The sequence below is a fragment of the Physeter macrocephalus genome, chromosome 19 (assembly GCF_002837175.3).
Source record: "Physeter macrocephalus isolate SW-GA chromosome 19, ASM283717v5, whole genome shotgun sequence".
Taxonomy (NCBI): Eukaryota; Metazoa; Chordata; class Mammalia; order Artiodactyla; family Physeteridae; genus Physeter; species Physeter macrocephalus.
In genome coordinates this window covers 58,952,340-58,970,807 of record NC_041232.1, presented here as the reverse complement: position 1 = coordinate 58,970,807, position 18,468 = coordinate 58,952,340, and the positions used below count along the sequence as shown (strand labels likewise).

Sequence of the window (18,468 nt, the reverse complement as noted above, 5' to 3'; positions counted from 1 at the left end):
CACACCCTGCCCTCAGAAGGGGTGACTATTCATAATACCACCCCCTTACCTGCCAAGGAATCTTCACATAGATGATCATACCTCACAACTTCATAAGAGGTAAATATCAACTCAGTTAAAATGGACTTGGTCATTGAATGGTGGAGGGCAATTAAGAGATAGAAGCAAGATCATTCTAGAGGTGATCATAATTTGAACAGTTTAGATAGAGATCCAACTGCAAAGAAAGTGGTCTGAGCAGAGATCCACCCAAGCCTAACTGGCTGGGTGACTGAGGCAGGCTCACCTGGGTGACAGATTCATCATGTATAACACACCGGCAATCGGTAAGACAGCCTTAAATGGCCCTCCAAATCTGATACTCTTGAACTCCATCATTTTAAGTCCAATCTCTACAACTCACTATTTTTCAGTGTAAAATAATGAAGGAATGATCAAAAGTAATGCTTTCCAAGCTTGGGAATTCCTCAACTGATCTAAATTTGAAAATTATGCTCCATCCTAATTTCTTGAATTGAGTAAGGGCACTAAGAGGTAAAATAAAACTACTACAGAAAAAAGGTCAGAAACTAAGGTAGACAAAAGTTGTATTTAATTCATTGGTTGGAAACAAGGCTGTAGAGGAAGTGATGTCAGAAAAAAACGTAACCAAAGCTTGAGTACTGAATTCTTGCAGGCACACAGTGAGAAAGAGAGAGGACTCTAGACATCCTAACCTTATATTACCTCTTCTGGAAACCTTCCTGGCTTCCCAGGCTCTGTTACCATAGCACCTTCTGTATCCTGCTAACTGCATTTGTCACACAGAAATATCCATGTTGATTTAGTTGTCTGTCTCTCCCAGAAGATGGTGAGTTCTTTGAGGACAGGAAGAGCGTTTTATTGAAATTCGTATGTGGAGGACCTTGTACAGAGCCTGTATAAAGTAATTGGTCAAAAATATTTTGAATGAATAAGTATTGAAATTACTTTCCAATAGCAATTAAAAGAAAAAATGATCCAGGTCACAGGCCAAGAGTTTTAATTTCTGGTGAGACTTTCAGTAGCAAGGCAAGGTGCACTGATTGCAAGTATTGGCGTTCTCAGAGTTTCTCATTAGTATTTTCAGGAAAGTTAAAAAAAATTTTCTAAATTTACCTCCAGAGACGTTGTCATTATCCTCTCTGCAAAGCATTATGCCAACTTTGAAGTGATTTGACTTAAAATAAAACCTGAGTAAAAATATAGAATCCCATGAATCTATTGTTAAGTACCTAGAGATATGTGACTCACCCATATTGAGAGGTTACTGTCATTTGTCTGGATGCCTAAGTGTCAGAAGTGTGAACTCTGGGATCAGATGACCCAGGTTCAATTTCTGGCTTGGACCCTTCTAGATTGTATAACATTTTTCAAGCTGAGGTTGAAGAGTATCTTCCAGAATGCCTGTAGAGGAATTAGATTAGATGACCCCCCAAGTTACCTCCAACTTCAAGTTCCCATAGTCCCAGGCAGTCCCTCCCTATCCACAAATCATCTACTGCCAAGTCACATTCTGCATGACAACTCTTGCTAATCATCTGCATATGTCATAGCTAGTGACCATCATTTATATCAGTGGTTCCCTAATGCTCAGGTTGGCAAGGGGTAAAGGTCAGAGATGGGTCATCAGAATTTCTTTGTAGATCTTTTAAATGATGCACGTATACACACACACACACACACACACACACACACACACACACACACTCCTGGAGGGTACTTCAAATGATAGAAATCAGTAATGTATGTTTTAGTGAAGTTCCCTGGATAGAACGAGTTTCCATACCCTCACCCCTCATTCTGATTGAAACTCCCCTGATGCCTACATCTAAGGAGGCAGTAAAGACTATCATCCTTTTAAGAAGAACATCTTCAAAGTCATAGCCACAGCCCATAGAAAACCAAGCACATTTCTAGCCCAAATTAGTACATAAATCTTGGGCTTCAACTCCTTCTTCTCACATTACCCCTCAATAACTATGATCTACCGCTGGCTCAAACTTTTGTTTTCAATCTGATTCAATGACCATGTTGTCGCTCCGAGAGAAGTGGTCGTGACAGGAGAAGAGAGTATATTAACGTGTCACCCAGAAGCTCTGCCTTTTTCCTCGTCAGGCCGTGCCAAGAAAGAAATGAAGACATACACACTCAGATAGGGTAAGGAGAAAATGGAGAGAGAGAAATATTAATATTTACTTAGAATCTGAAGTATGAACCTAGCTTAAGACCACATTCTCTTCAGCTAGCCTGAGATATTCTGCAGGACCCTAGCAGCTGGATTGGCTATTTGTTTACTTATTTGTTTGTCTTTTTGGTTTTGGTTTTGGTTTTCATCAGTCAGGAATAAGCACTTAAAGAGTGAGGCTCCAAAACATCCCCACTCTCTACTCTGCATTCTGAGAGCCAGAAGAAAGCAACTTTCTGTTGATGTAACACAGATGTATTAAAACAAAACCTCAGCATGCTGCCCACAGCAGCCTCCACAGTCCTCCCAAGCTGGCAGGTCCTCTGGGGTCTCCTCCTCACCCTTTTCTTTGTGCCTGGCCTGAGCCGACCTTCCCATGAGGCCTTTGGGGGCATATCTGCAACTAAGACCCACAGGTTAGGGGTGAAGCCATCGAGGTCCTCTCCATGATGTGTTCTCTCTAAGGGAGACTGCTCACAGCACAAGGAACGCCAGCAGGAAGAGCTGGCAAGTCTCTTCTGCAGGCAGGCCGAGGGGCACTTTGGTGAGCAGGCTTCCTGTACAGTCTCTAAAACTATAAAAAATCGTTGCAGGTCACAGATGGATAATAATGAACCCTTATTCAATAGGAGTAGATGGGGGAGAAAGATGAGAGAGAGGAGCAGTCTGATTTGTGGATCTGCAGGAAGAAAGTATCTCTGGTCTTCGACAGATATCAAGAAAGTAAAAGGAATTTAAAGTACACGTGAACCTCTCCTAGATATTTCTACACAAAAGTCCATACCTTCAAAAGTCCAACCGCATTCTAAAAATACCAATAGAATCAAAGATTCTTTTAAGTAAGAGATACTTAAGGAGGAATCATAATATTAAGGTCTAACATGCTTTCAGTGTCTATTCTATGCTAGGTACAATTCCATGCATTTTTATATGCATCATCATATTTAATTCTCAAGATGCCCCCATGAATCCCACTGAACAGATGGGAAAACCAAGGTGGAGAAACATATAGCCTATCTGAGGTTGGTCAGTGGTATTCAGTAGAGCTGGATTCAAATCCAGTCAGTCCCAGTGCAAAGCCTGAAAGCTTAAAGCACAGCACATAGCAACTTGGGAAGATGACAAAGAACAGAAGTATCAGACTGCTCAAGAGTGGAATTTTCCTTCAGCCCTGGGGTTACACCCTTATGAAAATACCCCCAGGTCCTGAAGAAGCATCGGAGCCAAGAATGTTCCTTTCCTGACAAGCACCAGCCTTCCCAGGGATGCAGCTCCTCATCCCTGCTGGGCCGGGGCAGGGGTCCAAGGAGGAGCGGGCCTTCTCCAGCCAAGGCGGGAGGCCCAGCCCTGCACTCCCCACGGCAGATGTGGATCCTGGAGGTGTTTTCTTTTCCTTTTCTTATTTAAAGAATAAACAAAACTCTCCACACTCCCCACATGTGAAATGCCGCTCTTGCTGCCACCAGACAATAATTTTAGTCACACAATGACCCTTGTGCAGAGAAAAGAGGAAAAGCCTGCACCCCACCCAGTCCAAGCTTGGAAGAGTCAACCTGTGGAAAAGCCCAGGTCACAGAAGATCAAACTCACTCGCTGAGGAACAGCAGGCGGTGGGGAGGCGGGTCGGGGAGAGGACGGGGAAGAAGGAAGCAGAAAGTTTAAAGGTCAAAGCAAATGTCAACCTAACACCACTATTGTATGAATAGCACACAGCCTCACTGCTAGACAAATAAATGCTGCCGGGGAGGCAAGGTATCAAGAGGTTTTATTAACTCTCTTCCTGGAATCGTACACATAGGAAGTCTGTTCCATCATGTAAGCTGCAAAGCACAATATTTATCCCATGGGGGGGAAACCACAGAACTGATATTGAATCCATAATACAGAGCTTCTCCTCCATTCCCTTCCCAGCCGGTCTCCATTCTTGCCGCACCTCAGGGGGCCTGTCAGCAGGAAGTGCCCACGCATATTCTGCTAAGAGTGGGAAGGGTCACAGGCTGATGAGAATGCAGGGCACAACCCTGCCTCCACCCTCTGCTGACTTTCCCAGGCGAGGCTGGGTCCCACTGAGCCCAAGGGTGGCCTGAGATGAACGGGCTCCTCTTTGTCTGTGTCCCCCTCACTGGGGGGCTTCATCCAGACCCTGTGCCCAGATCTGTGGAGATCCCACCCCTGTATGGGCCCCACATGAAAAATGCCCATTTGCAGAGCCCAAGGCAATTAAGGGAAACCCACTGGACTGGACGGCTGCTCTTGGTCCACTTGCAAGGGTAAGCTCTCTGTCCACTCCCTTTGCTTCCCATGCTGGCCGCTCACCTGGCCCACCTGGGGAACGTAAAAATGTGTGCACGTGTGCATGTTTGTGAGCGTGTGTGTGTGCGTGTGTGTGTGTTTTCCCCAGTCCCACCCTCAGAAATTCTGATTCAGTTGGTCTAGAGTGTATCCCAAGAATCTGTATTTTTTTAAAAAGCTCCCAGGTAATTCTGATGCAGTCTGCGATCCCAAAAGTAGTCTGCAAGTGGGTGTTACAGGAAATTAGAGATCACGGTATTGGCCTCCTTGCAAGTAGTACAGGACAGGTAGCCCAGTTTGTAGCAGGCCACTGTGATAGTTACCAACCATGAGCCACAACTGACTCAGAACCCCCATTTAGAGTGCCATGCAGACCTCTGCACTGTGTTCAAATGACAGTCTTGGGTCTTAGAGGCATGGCTCCATACTCATGCCTTCTCCAAGCCATCTTTCCCTATTGCCACCTTACTGTCATAAAATATGTGGCTGCCTATTTTCTGTTCTATAATGTCTCCCCTACTTTCTGACAGAATTTGGTTTACTAAGCTCCCTGACGTCTGTATTCAGTTATTGAAAACTTTTGAAGAAATGACTCAAAAAATTTTGTAAACTGTTTCCGAACCACTGAGGCTGGGGAATATTTTGTTCTGGTAAGTGCTAAAAACAAAACCAAAAATAGTGAGGCACTTCATTTGTACCATCCAGATGTAAAAGATAAAAAGATTAATTTGGGGCTTCCCTGGTGGCACAGTGGTTAAGAATCCGCCTGCCAATGCAGGGAACACGGGTTCGAGCCCTGGTCATGGACGATCCCACATGCCGCGGAGCAACTGAGCCCGTGCGCCACAACTACTGAGCCTGTGCTCTAGAGCCCGCGAGCCACAGCTACTGAGCCCATGCACCACAACTACTGAAGCCCGCGCGCCTAGGGCCCGTGCTCTGCAACAAGAGAAGACACGGCAGTGAGAAGCCTGCGCACCACAACGAAAAGTAGCCCCCACTCACCACAACTAGAGAAAGCCCGAGCGTAGCAACAAAGACCCAACCCAGCCAAGAAAAAAAAAAAAAAAAAAAGATTAATCCGCTGGCAATCCCAAAGACACTACAAAAAAACACCAAAATTCTAGAATGGAAGGACAGCCCAAAGGCAAGCAACAGATGAAAAATAGGTAAATAAAAACCAATTAAACAAAGTAGGTAAACTCAGAACATGCTTGATGGCAAACTAATCTAGAGTCAGGTGTGGTAAGGCTGTTACTCTACCATCTCGGGGCCAGGCTCGGGCAATTCAAGGAGATGCTGTGTTTTCCAGGCTCCCAACCTTCGCTCAGCATCTTTAGTTCTAGTTCTGTGCCCACCCTAACCTGAACATGCTGGATACAAGGCTTTCTTCTCTTCTTTCTCAATTACTTCTACAGAAACTGTTCTTAGGGACAAATCTGTTACCAGTCATTGACACCTCACTTTGAAAACAAACCAATGATGTCTCTCCCAAAGAATATGTATCTTTTGTTTTATTTCTCAACTGGGCTGAGGGGAGGGGAAGGAGGAGGTAGAGAGAGTATTTTTCTTTTACTTTTGAAAAACTTTCAGGATCCACTAGCAGTGAGGAACAGTCCGGGGCTTTCTCTGGATGGTGGAGCTGAGAACAAAAATTCTGGAATTTCTGTGATTAAATGTCAGTAGTGAGCCCACAAAGAAGCTGGTGTGCCTTTGTTTACATGGTCTGTGTGGCATACGGGCACCTAGGTGGTGTCAGGTGCCGACGCTGAAAGAGGATCCTCATGGCAATTGCATATATGTGAGTGCCGGAAAGGCTGCCAGTCAGCCCTCGGCCTTTTCCATTCCATGACAGCAGAAAGGTGGCCCTAAGTGAACTACTGTGAGGCATATAGTGGGAAGGAAAGGGAGTTTTGTATGTGGTTTCTTTTTCTGTTTGTTTTTACTAGATTTCTTTGTAAGAATAGTCATAGAAAAGAATAAAATTTTTAAGTTTTTACTCCCCATTCTCACTTTTATCCCAATACTTACTTCCAGACACTGAATTCCACGTAAGGTGGAAGAAAAGGAGGAAACATTTAGAAGATTAGAATCTCCAGGAGAACTTGATCTGAGTCCAGGTCATCTAGGAGGGTCTCTTCTAACTGACACATCTCTAAAAAATCACCACCCAATAAAAGTAGAGATAAAGAGCATACTGTGAAAAGACTTTCTTGTAGTTTGAAGAAAATATCAGGACTTCTTCCCTTTTTTTGCTCCCAAGGGACTTGAGGTTTTCAGAACCAGTACTAAAAAGTAAAGATCAGTTTCAGGCTAAGTGAAAAGTTTCTAGATGTTGAGCTACCATGGAAAGAAAAACAAAAAATGGTAAAGACAAGAAAAAGGGGGAGGTGTGTTAAGTAGAAGGAATCTATCCAGGTTCCCATGGAAAGTGTCCAACTGTGGGGCCCTTTGAACTCTTCATAGGTGAGAATTCCTTTTTTGGACCAGCTTCCTCACTAAATCCCAGTCCCAGCACTCTCGGGATCGCAGGTTCAGCTCTGACCATTGAGCTAATCCTCCAGCTTGTTCTTCTCCTTTTTCCCCCTTCCTAGTGAACCTTTTTCCTCTGTCACTTGAAGAAAGTCACAAGCTGCCGTATTATAGTTCACAGGTCACCCTGCCCATCTCTCTTCCTACAGCCCTTTGTGGAAATAAAAGAATCCATAAACCTATCACTCCATCACCTCTCTGTGGCTATAGAAGATGACTACAGAGCTAGAAGTCTTTGTCTTATTCCTGAGGATTTCCACAGGATTTTCTTGAGCCACCAGGGGCAACTGTCAAAGCAACAGAGTCCTTGGTGAAATACATCTCTCTACATATTGCAAGGGTTTGCAACAATTCAAATACTGTAGGTTTATTGCACAATTCATTGTCTGATATGGTTAAGCACTGATGTCTATAAGTCCACTAATGGGAAGTTCAAATCTCCTTAGAAGGAAAAGAACAAAACACCTGGTAATCACCCAAAACTTGGTAAACATGAACAAAATCCTTAGCTAGTCTTGAAAGATCTCTAATGGAGCAGTTTGTATTGTAACCAGCCCAGTTCCTCCAAACTAGAGAAACATTTAATGGAGAGTTAAACCAAGTAAAGAAACTTGAAAACATTATATCTTACTCCAAGCTCTGTAATACCCAACACACCAAACACAGACATGCACACAAACACATCATGAAAACATTTCCTGATGTTTTGAGTATTTGTGTATATGTGTTTTTCAGAATACTTTTATAGAAAACTTCACATGTAATATGTAAAACAGATAAAAGCAGACTTTTAGAAGCGTTAGAATGGCGTCCTACCCATTTAGCAATCTCTTGGCACCCAACGTTGGGCTCTAAGGCATTCAGTGCTTCCCAAATCACATCTTAAAGACCACCAGCCACACTGACGCCAAGTGTGGGTTCTCTTCACAGGCGATGGAGACAGACATTCACCCTTCATTCTTCATTCTCTAATTTGCTGAACATCCACTGTGCTCATACACAGAGACACCAAGGCCAAAGCAACATGAATCCTGATCTCAAGGAGCTCACATTCTGTTATGGGAAAGACAAGGCATCAGAATATTCTGAAACATTAGTGAGTAATGTGATAAAGGTAGTCACCAGATGCTTTGTGATTCCAGTTTTCATCTCACCAAAAGTTTTGAGACACTGAGCCTGTTCCAGAGTGAACTTTGCCTTTAATTTATCACTTCATCAACTCTGGGGCAGAAGACTGGCCAGCCCAAGAAAAAAAAAAAATATATTAAAGGCTTGTCTGAGACAGACTCTGTAAAATGAAGTTATTTTGTTTTATTCCCAAGAATTATGTAAAAAGCACTTACTATTCACCTTGTAAATAAGTGATGATGCCAAATTTTTGAGGAATAAGAGGATTTTCACACTGTATCAAACAGTATACATCTAGCCCAGAATTATGATTCTGTGAATGATATGGTGGCCTATATTGGCACTAGTCACGAAGATTAAAGTTATAAGCATGTATAACACTTAATTCAGTTTAATTACCCATTAAGTCTTTTTCTTACAAGCATTTACTATAACCATTTTAAGTAGGTATAGATTTCCTAAACTTAATATCAATTTCGTTGAGTTGAGTTCGCTGATTTCCTTCCCTTTGCTGAACTAGAAACCCTTAAGTTTGAGGTCCAAGTCACAGTGACTCGTCTGAGTCACACGGTTTCTTATAAGGAGATTTGATCTGTCCCTAGATAATTCAATTTACTACCACGTAACCTGTGGAGTCCTTATTAACTCCACAGTTGTTTTTTTCTTTGCAGTAACAGATGCTGTTATTTGGGAGAATGAAAGAAAACACTCAAGCCTTGAGAGAAAAGAAAAAGAGGACTATAGAACCTTAGAAAGGAAGACAATCTAGAACTATGTCATCCAGCATCCCACAGGGGTAGAAAGGACCGGGCACATGACTGCATGTGATCCACACCTCCATTAGAGGGAGATGACATCTTCCTGGGGAAGCTCATTCCTCTTGGACTGCCTTTTTACTTATTTTCTTTAAAAAAATGTTCTTCTTAATACAAAGTTCTGCCTCCTTGTCACTCCTACCTATTGGTTCTAAATCTGCTCTGTGAAAGCGCACAGTCCCTTTCATGAGGCACTTTCAAAGACATATCCTAGTGGAAGTTCATTTTCAGATATGTCAGGACCCTATAGATTGGCCTCCAGTGCTTTCTTCACTTTAACGACTCACCACCACCTGAGGGACTACAATAGATTTTAGACTCTAAGATATAATTTTTAGAGTTTATTACTATTCCTTTTTTAACTGAAAACTTTCAATTGTGGTAAAATACACATAATATAAAATTTACCATTTTTAAGTGTACAGTTCAGTGGCATTAAGTACATCCACATTGATGTCCTCCCATCACCAACATCCATCCTCTTTTCATCTTGTAAAACTGAAACTGTACCCACTGAGCACAAATTCCCCATTCCCTACCCATCTCCACTTCCCATCAACCACTGCTCTACTCTGTCTCTGTGAATCTGACTACTCTAGGTAAAGACTTCAAAGTGGAATCATATAGTTTCTGTCCTATGACTGACTTATTTCACTCAGCATAATGTGAGGTTCATCCACATTGTAGCATGTGTAAGAATTTCCTTCCTTTTTAAGGCTAAATAATATTCCATATGACCATTCCACTTTACAGATGTGAAAAACAAGGCTCCAAGAAGTTAAGAGCTTTCTTAGGGTCTCACAACCAGAACGGAAGCTAGGTGCCCTGACTCCCTGTTTTCTCCCGGCCCATCTCATCCTTCTCTATTTTCCAAATGTTCTACATTTCAATTTGGACTGAAGTTGAAGAGGAGACTCCTTTATCAACTTTTTCCAGGCTTACCTTGTTCTTGGAAGCCATTTCACACACACCCCAGAATGGGAAATACCTTCAGATAGTAAGGGGTTTAGAGGTTTGGAGACTGCTGTCCCCAAGATCTAAGCAAATGGGAAGCAGGGTAGGAAGCATGTGGATTTAGTCCTACTATAATAAACACCACTTCCTTAAGGATTGTTCTAATTACTATTACAATTATTTATGTTGTTCCCTTTGAGAAGGAAGCATACCTCTTTTCCTCTTTTCCTTTCTTTTCTTTTATTTTCAATACTGGAAGTTGAATTCCTGTGCTGGGCAGCAGTAGCAGGGAGAGAGAGTGCCTCATGGGTGGTTTTGTTTGTTTGTTTTGGACTTTAATCTGGATATGTGCTTTTATCTCTCTTGGCAAGATATGGGGAAAGCCACAGTACAATGTAACCAGAGTGCAGGCTTAGCCATTCCTCACAGCTATAACCTCTTAATAAAAGAGGAGCATTTCTGCAAGGGATGAGGTTACTGTCAGTGAAGGCATGACTAATAATGATTAATTTGATCTGTGCCATACATAAACTGGATCCACGATTCACTAAATAATTCTGTAGCCTAGATACCATTTCCACAGGGTTCAGGGAAGTGGCTGGCCATTTATCACACTAAAACAGAACCAAAAAAAAAAACCCTACATAAACAAGAGAGGATAAAATAAGAAAGCATCACCCAAATAAAGCCAAATGCCTTCACATCCACCCACAAAATACCTGCTTAAAGCTAGAAACAACAACAACAAAAACCCTATGTTACTATCCCGTGCCAAAGAAAGACAAACAAAATTTACTGGACACATATCCTTCTCCCAGCAAAGATAAGGAGCCAAGTCTAGTTCCTTTTCCAGAGAGGGAAAAGGATCAGCCATCTAATTGGCAGAAGTATATCTATCTCCTTAACTGATCTTTACTTCTGTCTTGTAGGTAAGATATCAACATCCATTCAACACAAACAGAAACTGTGATTTGGGATATTTACTCCCAAATTTCCCCAAACCACAGAGCATGTTTGCAGTAAAACCTGGTCTCAACCCAAGGCTTCTACCCTGTGGACTATCGCTGCAGCCTTTGACAAAGTTCATCCTGGGCTAGATCCTAACCCAGACTGTCTCTTCTGAGTTCTGTTTTCAGAGGAGCTCATTTCATGAATCATTTTACAAATATTTATTGAGCAACAACCACTATGTGCCAGGCACTGTTCTACACACAAAGACACATCAGCGAGCAGAGCCAAGTCCCTGTTCTCAAAGAGCTTTCATTCTAACAGAGAAAGGCAGGTAATAGCAAATAAGCAAGTAAAATGTATAATACATCAGACAGAGATAAGTGCTAGGTATAAAAATAAGGCAGGTTAAGAGGAACAGAGAAAGTCAGAAGGGATGGAGTCTGTTACTTTATAGAGAGTAGTCAGGAAAGGAGGTCAAAAACAAGCATTGCAGGGCTTCCCTGGTGGCGCAGTGGTTAGGAGTCCGCCTGCCGATGCGGGGAATCCGGGTTCGTGCCCCGGTCCGGGAAGATCCCACATGCCGCGGAGCCACTGCTCCGCGACGGAAAGAGGCCGCGGCGGTGAGAGGCCCACGTAACACACACACACACACACACAAAAAAAAAAAAAAAAAAAAAAACAAGCATTGCAGATATTTGGGTGAGAGACTTCATGTCAGAAGAAACAGCAAAAGCCAAGTGACTGAGGTAGACTGGCGCTCAGAGTATTCTGTGAGGTGAGGCCAGACAGGTAATGGGGCCAGCTCTCTTAGGACTCTAGGCCATTGCAAAGAGTTGATTTTTGCATGAGTGAAATGAGGAGCCCTTGGAGGGTCTGGAGCAGAGAAGTATCCTAATGTGACTGATGTTTCAAAGGATCACTCTAGCTACTGTGAAAAATAGAATGGACATATGAATTTAGAGTTCAGCGGGTAGGTCTAGAGTGGAGACAGACATTTGAGTGTTTTTGTGTGTAGATAATATTCAATGCCATGAGAGAGGAAAACAGAGGGAAGAGAGTTTGGAGAACTGAGTTCTAGGGCACTCCAATGTTTAGAGGTCAGGGAGTTGAAGAGAGACCAGCAAAAGTTTCAGAAAAAGAACAGGCAGTGAGCTAGGAGGAGAACAAAGAGAGCACCGTCCCAGAAGCCAAGGGAAGAATGTTTCAAGGAGGGAAAGACCACATGTGTCAAATGTGGCCAAGAGGTCAGATAGTAATTAATGTCATCAGAAGCTTAAGAATATTTCTCCTAAGATTATTTAAATTCTGGCTTTCAGCATACATCGGAAGAGTACTGGAGAAAGGGCTTCACAGCTTTAATGATCATTGTCATTTATCATCCCTCTTGGGTTTCCAAACTGTTCACATAGTAAATCAACAATGAATAAGCCAGATCCATGCTGTATGTAGCTGGTGATGCTTGCTTTCACCTCAGGGATACAGATGTCTCAATGTCAATCACACCCCTGTTCTTCACCACACACCAGGGGGCTAAGAGGAAGCAATCACTTAACTCTTTTCATTTTAGACGTGGAGACACTGGAACACTAATTTGGATGCTACGCCACATTGGTCCGTCTCATTAATATTATATATCCTCCCTGCCCATCAGAGTTTGACTTCCATGACCTGGCATTCAGTGTCCACTATAATCTACTATTTCAGAATCCCAACTATTTATGTCAACCCATGCGGTTACTCACTGTTCCCCCAATGCCTGGAACACTTCCTTACTTTTGGACTGGGATGCTTCCCTCCCTACCTCTGCCTATTTAATACAGTTTTTAGGCCCAGTTAAATTCATCAATGAGGATTTCTGTAAATGAGGCTCCTCCCAAGTGTAGAATAATTTCTCTCTTCTCTTTATCCTGCCCATATAGCACTTACTATATACATTTTGTTTGCATCCTGTTGACTTGTTATCTTTTTGACAGACACCGTATCTTCATCATCCCTATTCCGTGTATCACAACACTGTGCCTCACCCCAAATAAGTATTGATAGTTAATGATTACTTAGAGGAAGAATGAATGGCTCTTAACAAAGAATGATGGACTTTAGAGCTAAAAGCAAGTCAGTAGCTGAGTTCAGTTCAGGACGTTTAAGTTCTGACACACCCAGATCCACTCTTCAGAAATGCCTACCCTTCTTCTGCCAAAGCCAATTGTTGATGGTGACAGAACCGTTAAACACACTCTGAAGTCCTTGGCTTGGCTGCACCAAGAACAGGCTTGCATAGTCTTTACTTCTCTGGGCTCCACTCCCACAGTCCAGCCTCAACGGGAAACCCTTGACCCATCCCTGGTGTTAAAATAATGACTTCTTTCCTTTCTCTTTCACAGCATACCCTGGTAACCACTGAGATAATACTATGTAGTACACCAGAGAAAAGCAAATGGCCTGTGCATACCTGGTAGGGCCAACTCGGAGCCACACTAATCACTCCCACCCCCACCTCCTGCACTATACTTGGCACACAGAAAAGAACTGACAAATATCTCCAGTTGTACGTATACTTAAGATCTGAACAAACCTCAAACCTCCTCTATGTGGGAAGTGCTAAACGAGTTGTACTGTTTGAATAACAGCATCTTAGGAATTCGGGGCCTGGGGAGGTACCAAGAACTGGCTATAATCAAGGAGGAGTTCCTGAGGAGGTATGTTCTGGAATGAGAAGGATTTGCTAGAGTGGTAACAGGACAGGAGAACATGCCAGGAATGGAAGTTAGCAAATCCTGAAGCTTGCTGGGGCTGTGGATTGGCCAAAGTGAGAGATAAAGCTGGGAAAAGCAGTCTAACCAGCTAGTCCAGTTCTTTACCTCTGTGCCTTTGATGATCTGGGTCATCCAAGGTACAACTGTGAGACCAGCCTGTGCACAAAGATTGCGCATTAGTCACAAGTGATGGAAAGAGCACTGGACCAGGAGTCAGAAGGCCTGGCTGGGTCCCAGCCCTGGCTCTGCCACAGAAAACACTTACAAATATAAACAAGGCAATCACTTTTTTCTGCGCTCTAGTTTCCTCCCTTTAGGGAAAAAGGGGGTGGGGGTGAGGACAACGGCTCCACCCACCTCATACAGTTATCATGAGGCTCATATGCAATAATGATTGTCAAAGCTCTGTTCAAAAGCGGTGTATCTGAAATAAATATCTAGCAAAAACAGGGTAGGTTGTCTTAAGACCTAAAGGGAGCGCTGTAACCCCTCACTACCTTTCCCTCGAAGAGCACATTCTCTTGATGAGGGACTAGTCAATCCTTCAGAATCTGGGGTGCTGGCGAGAACACTGGTATCGGACTGATACCGACCGATTCCTAGCTCTGTTATCTGCTATCTTGTGTGACCTTGGGCAAGTTTTGTAAACTTGCTAAGCCTCAGTTTTTGTTTTGTTTCATTTATCAGTAAAGTTAAAATAACACTGCCTACTTTGTGGTGAAGATTAGCGACAATTTCGTGTCAAGTTTCTAAATTGGTTCCTGGCCCACAGCAGATACTCACAAATGTTGTAGACATTCTTACAATTAGCTTCCATATGAGGGACCTCATGTACAAGAGATACCAAATCAAATTCGTCAGCCATTTGCAAAGGATTGAAATGTTTTTGATATCATAAACATGATTTAAATCTTATTTGAGACTCCTTGCTTCTTTTTGCATGTCCTTCATTTCTGAAAGTGACACGGTGGAAACTTCATTTCTGAAAAATGGCATAGTAGAAGTCAGCATACAATGTTACTTAAATACATTGCGTGTTAGAAAATATTCTAAAGACCTCTCCCTGTCTCCCTACACACCTTCAAAAAAAAAAGTCCAGGTCTGCTGATTGTGGAATAACCGAAAACCACATTGTTATCCCATACCATGCTTGTAATTTGGATTAGATTCTGTGCTTCTATCATGTTTGGGTTGACAGGGGCTGCAGAGGAGAGAGAAGAGGAGGGATAGAGGAAGTGTGTAAACCAGAATGGCTCATTAACCATCTGAACATTCTTTTAATCTATTTTATACATATTAGTGTATATATGTCAATTCCAACCTCCCAATTCATCCTGAACATTTAAAGTTAATGAAATCCACTGGGTTTTGGTCAAAGCCTCACTCCTTTCTTAGATGTCAGAAATGAGGTCAGTTGGCTGAGATGCAGAATTTGGCTTCACGGGCCATTGCTGCATTGAGAGCTTGGGCTTCTGGACAGGCCCTGGGTGATCATGCAAGAGGCTAGACTGAGCATCCTTGAGCACAGACACATGCCCAGCCAGCTCTCTGCAGTGCCCCACGTGAACCAGCTTCCCACCCCGCCATCCAGAGAGAGCTCTGTGAGGATTGATGGGAGACAGCCCTCTCCTTCTATCTAAGGTGAAAGTATTCCAGATGATCACCTTTAAAACAAAAAAGATTTCAGAAACATTAATTACCCACCCAGGAGAGACAATTTGACAAGAGATGTAACCATCAGTGCAGGAGACACATTAACCTAGTTCTTCCTGCTGCTGTGACAAAGGCACCACCAGCACAATAACCCTGACGGTCAAGAGGGAGGTCCTCAGCTAGCATCCTGGGCAGTGGGTCCCACCCTGGCTGCATATAAAAATCACCTGGGGAACTTAATTAAAAGAAGTAACGGTGCCTGGAACCCATTTCTAGATTTTCTAGTTAATTGGTCTGGGATAAGGCAGAGGTATCAGGTTTTTGTTTTTTTTTTAAAGTTCCTAGTAATTCCAACACGCAGCCAGAATTGAGAACTATGATCTACTTCAATATCATTACATATAGAAGAGGAATACAAAGGTCAAAGATCCCTAATGAGTGATTTGTTCTTAAATCAAATTGCCTTCTTCCCCTTACTGTCCAATATTTTGGTCATATTTCAGGGAAATCTTCTTATTTCAGACTTAATTATAAAGCCTTCCCAGCTCGCCCCATGCACACAGTGTATAGGGAAATGAAACTCTATTAGGCTAAGGTGGAAGAAGGGAACTGAAAGGCGAAACTGACTTTAAATAGGAACGAAACTGACAAGAGTCAGCTCAGAGGCCAAAACTGGAGAAATGAAGCAAATGAAAACAAACCAACTCACTAAGAAAAGCCAGTTAGACCCAGAAAGTTCTTTCAGTTTGTATAATTTAAGGTTTCAGTGAAGGATTATATTTTACATGCTGAAAGTATCCCCCAGGCAGTAAAGTTTAGCCAACCCAGCATTTCTTGGGGGCAACTGCAGAACTGTAACAGTCTGCTGATTGAAACCACACCTCCTGAAATAAAACAGGAGGGCAGTGATCACTGTTCATGGATCACCATAGATAAAATCAAGAGGCCACATTTCCAAGCCCTATGAACAGCACCACCACGGCAACTCCTAACGTGTTCATTTTGATAAGTGAAATAAATATTGTCCCCCTTCCACATCACAAAAGAACCCAAAAGGACCTAATTCACCAATTACAAACTAAATAGAAGAAAGATAACATTCTCCAGTTTGGAAAGGCCCAAGCTTACATTTTCTGATAGAGAAAGTTTTTTTACTTCAAGAAACAGGTTATGGGGCTTCCCTGGTGGCGCAGTGGTTGAGAGTCCGCCTGCCGATGCAGGGGACACGGGTTCATGCCCCGGTCCGGGAAGATCCCACATGCCGCGGAGCGGCTAGGCCCGTGAGCCATGGCCGCTGAGCCTACGCGTCCGGAGCCTGTGCTCCGTAACGGGAGAGGCCACAACAGTGAGAGGCCCGCGTACCGAAAAAAAAAAAAGAAAAAAAAAAGAAACAGGTTATGAAGAGAGCTTGAGTTTAGACCATGAACCAACATCACACGAATACAGCAGCTGTGGTGGTTGCTGCAGGTATCCCAGGAACCCACAAGGTGCCTTTTCATCAGTGGATGAATGTCCCTAAACCCATTTCTATATTTTCTTATACGGAAACATAGATAAGAGCCCAGGTCCATAGTTTCCCATAAGACCATAATAATCATCAAACAAGAAACAGAACGGGGGCACTCAGAAAGGCTGGATTGTCCAGAATATGCAATAGTTCATAGATGCAAGTTATTAGGTAAATAGCAAGATCTTAAAAAAAAAAATTGATTTTAGCCATGGGACTTTTGGAGTCTCAAGATTTAGTTCCTGAGATCTATTCTCAGCCACTGCTTGCTTTTTTGCGCAAAGGAAAGTGCTGGTAAATCAAGGGAATCAGCTGAGGACTGATTTATTTGATTATCTCCTTAACATGGCTACAGCTCAGGAGTGTATCCTATTGGTCCTGTGCTCTGTGGTGTCCTGATGTCATCCTCTACCTAGCAGTGTTTGTCGCCTGGCTCAGAGACCAAATTAGAACAGGCCTCTAAGGGGGTGACAGATGGGAGAGGAGGGGAGCTGGGACTTCCCACCTCACTCTCTTGATAGAGAGTCACACTGAGATGCGTCTATTCCCATCTCCTCAACCTCAGGACCCTCAGAGATATGTGTAACAGACCTATCTCCAACCAGACATGGAGTGTGGCTGGGGTATCTGGGGATTTCGATTCTCCTCATTATCCTTTGGTATGTTTTGAATGGAGGGTTGGCAGCCACAGCAATGGTCCCTGATCTGCAAAGCACTTCATGACTTACAGATTGCTTCCCTGTACTTTATAACCGAGTGGCTGACAGCCTGGACTCTGAAGTCAGGTTTCCAATCCCAGGGGCATGACCTCAGACAGGCTGTTTAACCTCTCTAAGTCTCCATTTCATCATCTGTTAAATACTTCCCACAGAACTGTTGGGAAGATGAAAAGAAGATAGCGCAAATGAAGCACACAGCAGAGAAGCAAAAAGTATGTAAGCGTTGAAGAGATGTTAGCTATTATTATTAGCATAATGTTATTAAACCTCATAATAACAATCCCATTAACCATAGTGGAGACTGGCAGGAGACATAGGGCACACAGGCTCAAGCACACCCATGTTTATGTGTACACGCCTGCACCCGTGGCCAGTTGGTGGGCACTGTGGAGGTGTGTACAAGAACTGGCATTAGCAGTGAGGTAGGCTCCATATAATGCTGTGCTTGCTATGTCCCAGGGGGTGTGCAGCTATACTGTGGACCACAGATAGTTGGGAATCCACTAAACAAAACCTAAGAGTATTTAATTCAGATCATACTTCATTGACAGAAGTGGTCAGAGAGATCAAGTGACTTGTCCAGGATCACCCACTTTGTTTGTAAGTGGCAGAGCTGAGATGTCAACCCAAACTGTCAGGCCCTAAAGCCAAACTCAGGGCAGAGGGGAGGGGGCTGTGGAGTTCTGGCCACTGGAGGGATTTCAGAAATGAACGCAAATCGTCTTCCCCACAGCCCTACATCACCTGGTACTGCTGAACAAAAACAAAGGGTCTCATTCTAATAACTGCTTATCTTGGATGGCTCAGAAGTTAGATGTGTGAACTAAATTATGTACCTCATTCTCCCCCAAAAAAGAATAAAAAATGCCAGCTCTGCCTTTTGTCAAATTTAGCATTGTATTCATATGCACAACACCAAAATGTCACATTTGTGAACCAGTAAAGCCATTCTGAAAAT

At 43.1% G+C, this 18,468-nt stretch overlaps 1 protein-coding gene across 10 annotated transcripts in view; it reads right to left on the bottom strand.

Annotated features, from left to right (window-relative positions):
• Positions 1–18,468, bottom strand: part of SETBP1 (SET binding protein 1) — a 381,792-nt gene that overhangs the window by 289,166 nt on the left and 74,158 nt on the right. For 3 of the 10 annotated variants that reach the window (XM_055080746.1, XM_055080747.1, XM_028480798.2), the window contains exons 1-2: positions 14,711–14,817; positions 14,415–14,613 (exon numbers count right to left, since the gene is read on the bottom strand). The exons of the other annotated variants lie outside the window; for them this stretch is intronic. Coding sequence is in view for 1 of the 3 variants with exons in the window: in XM_028480798.2 (XP_028336599.1) it covers positions 14,415–14,462 (48 nt within the window). In the remaining 2 variants the exon portion in view is untranslated. Of the gene's footprint in view, positions 1–14,414; positions 14,614–14,710; positions 14,818–18,468 lie in introns of those variants that run through there. 10 annotated transcript variants of the gene reach the window in all.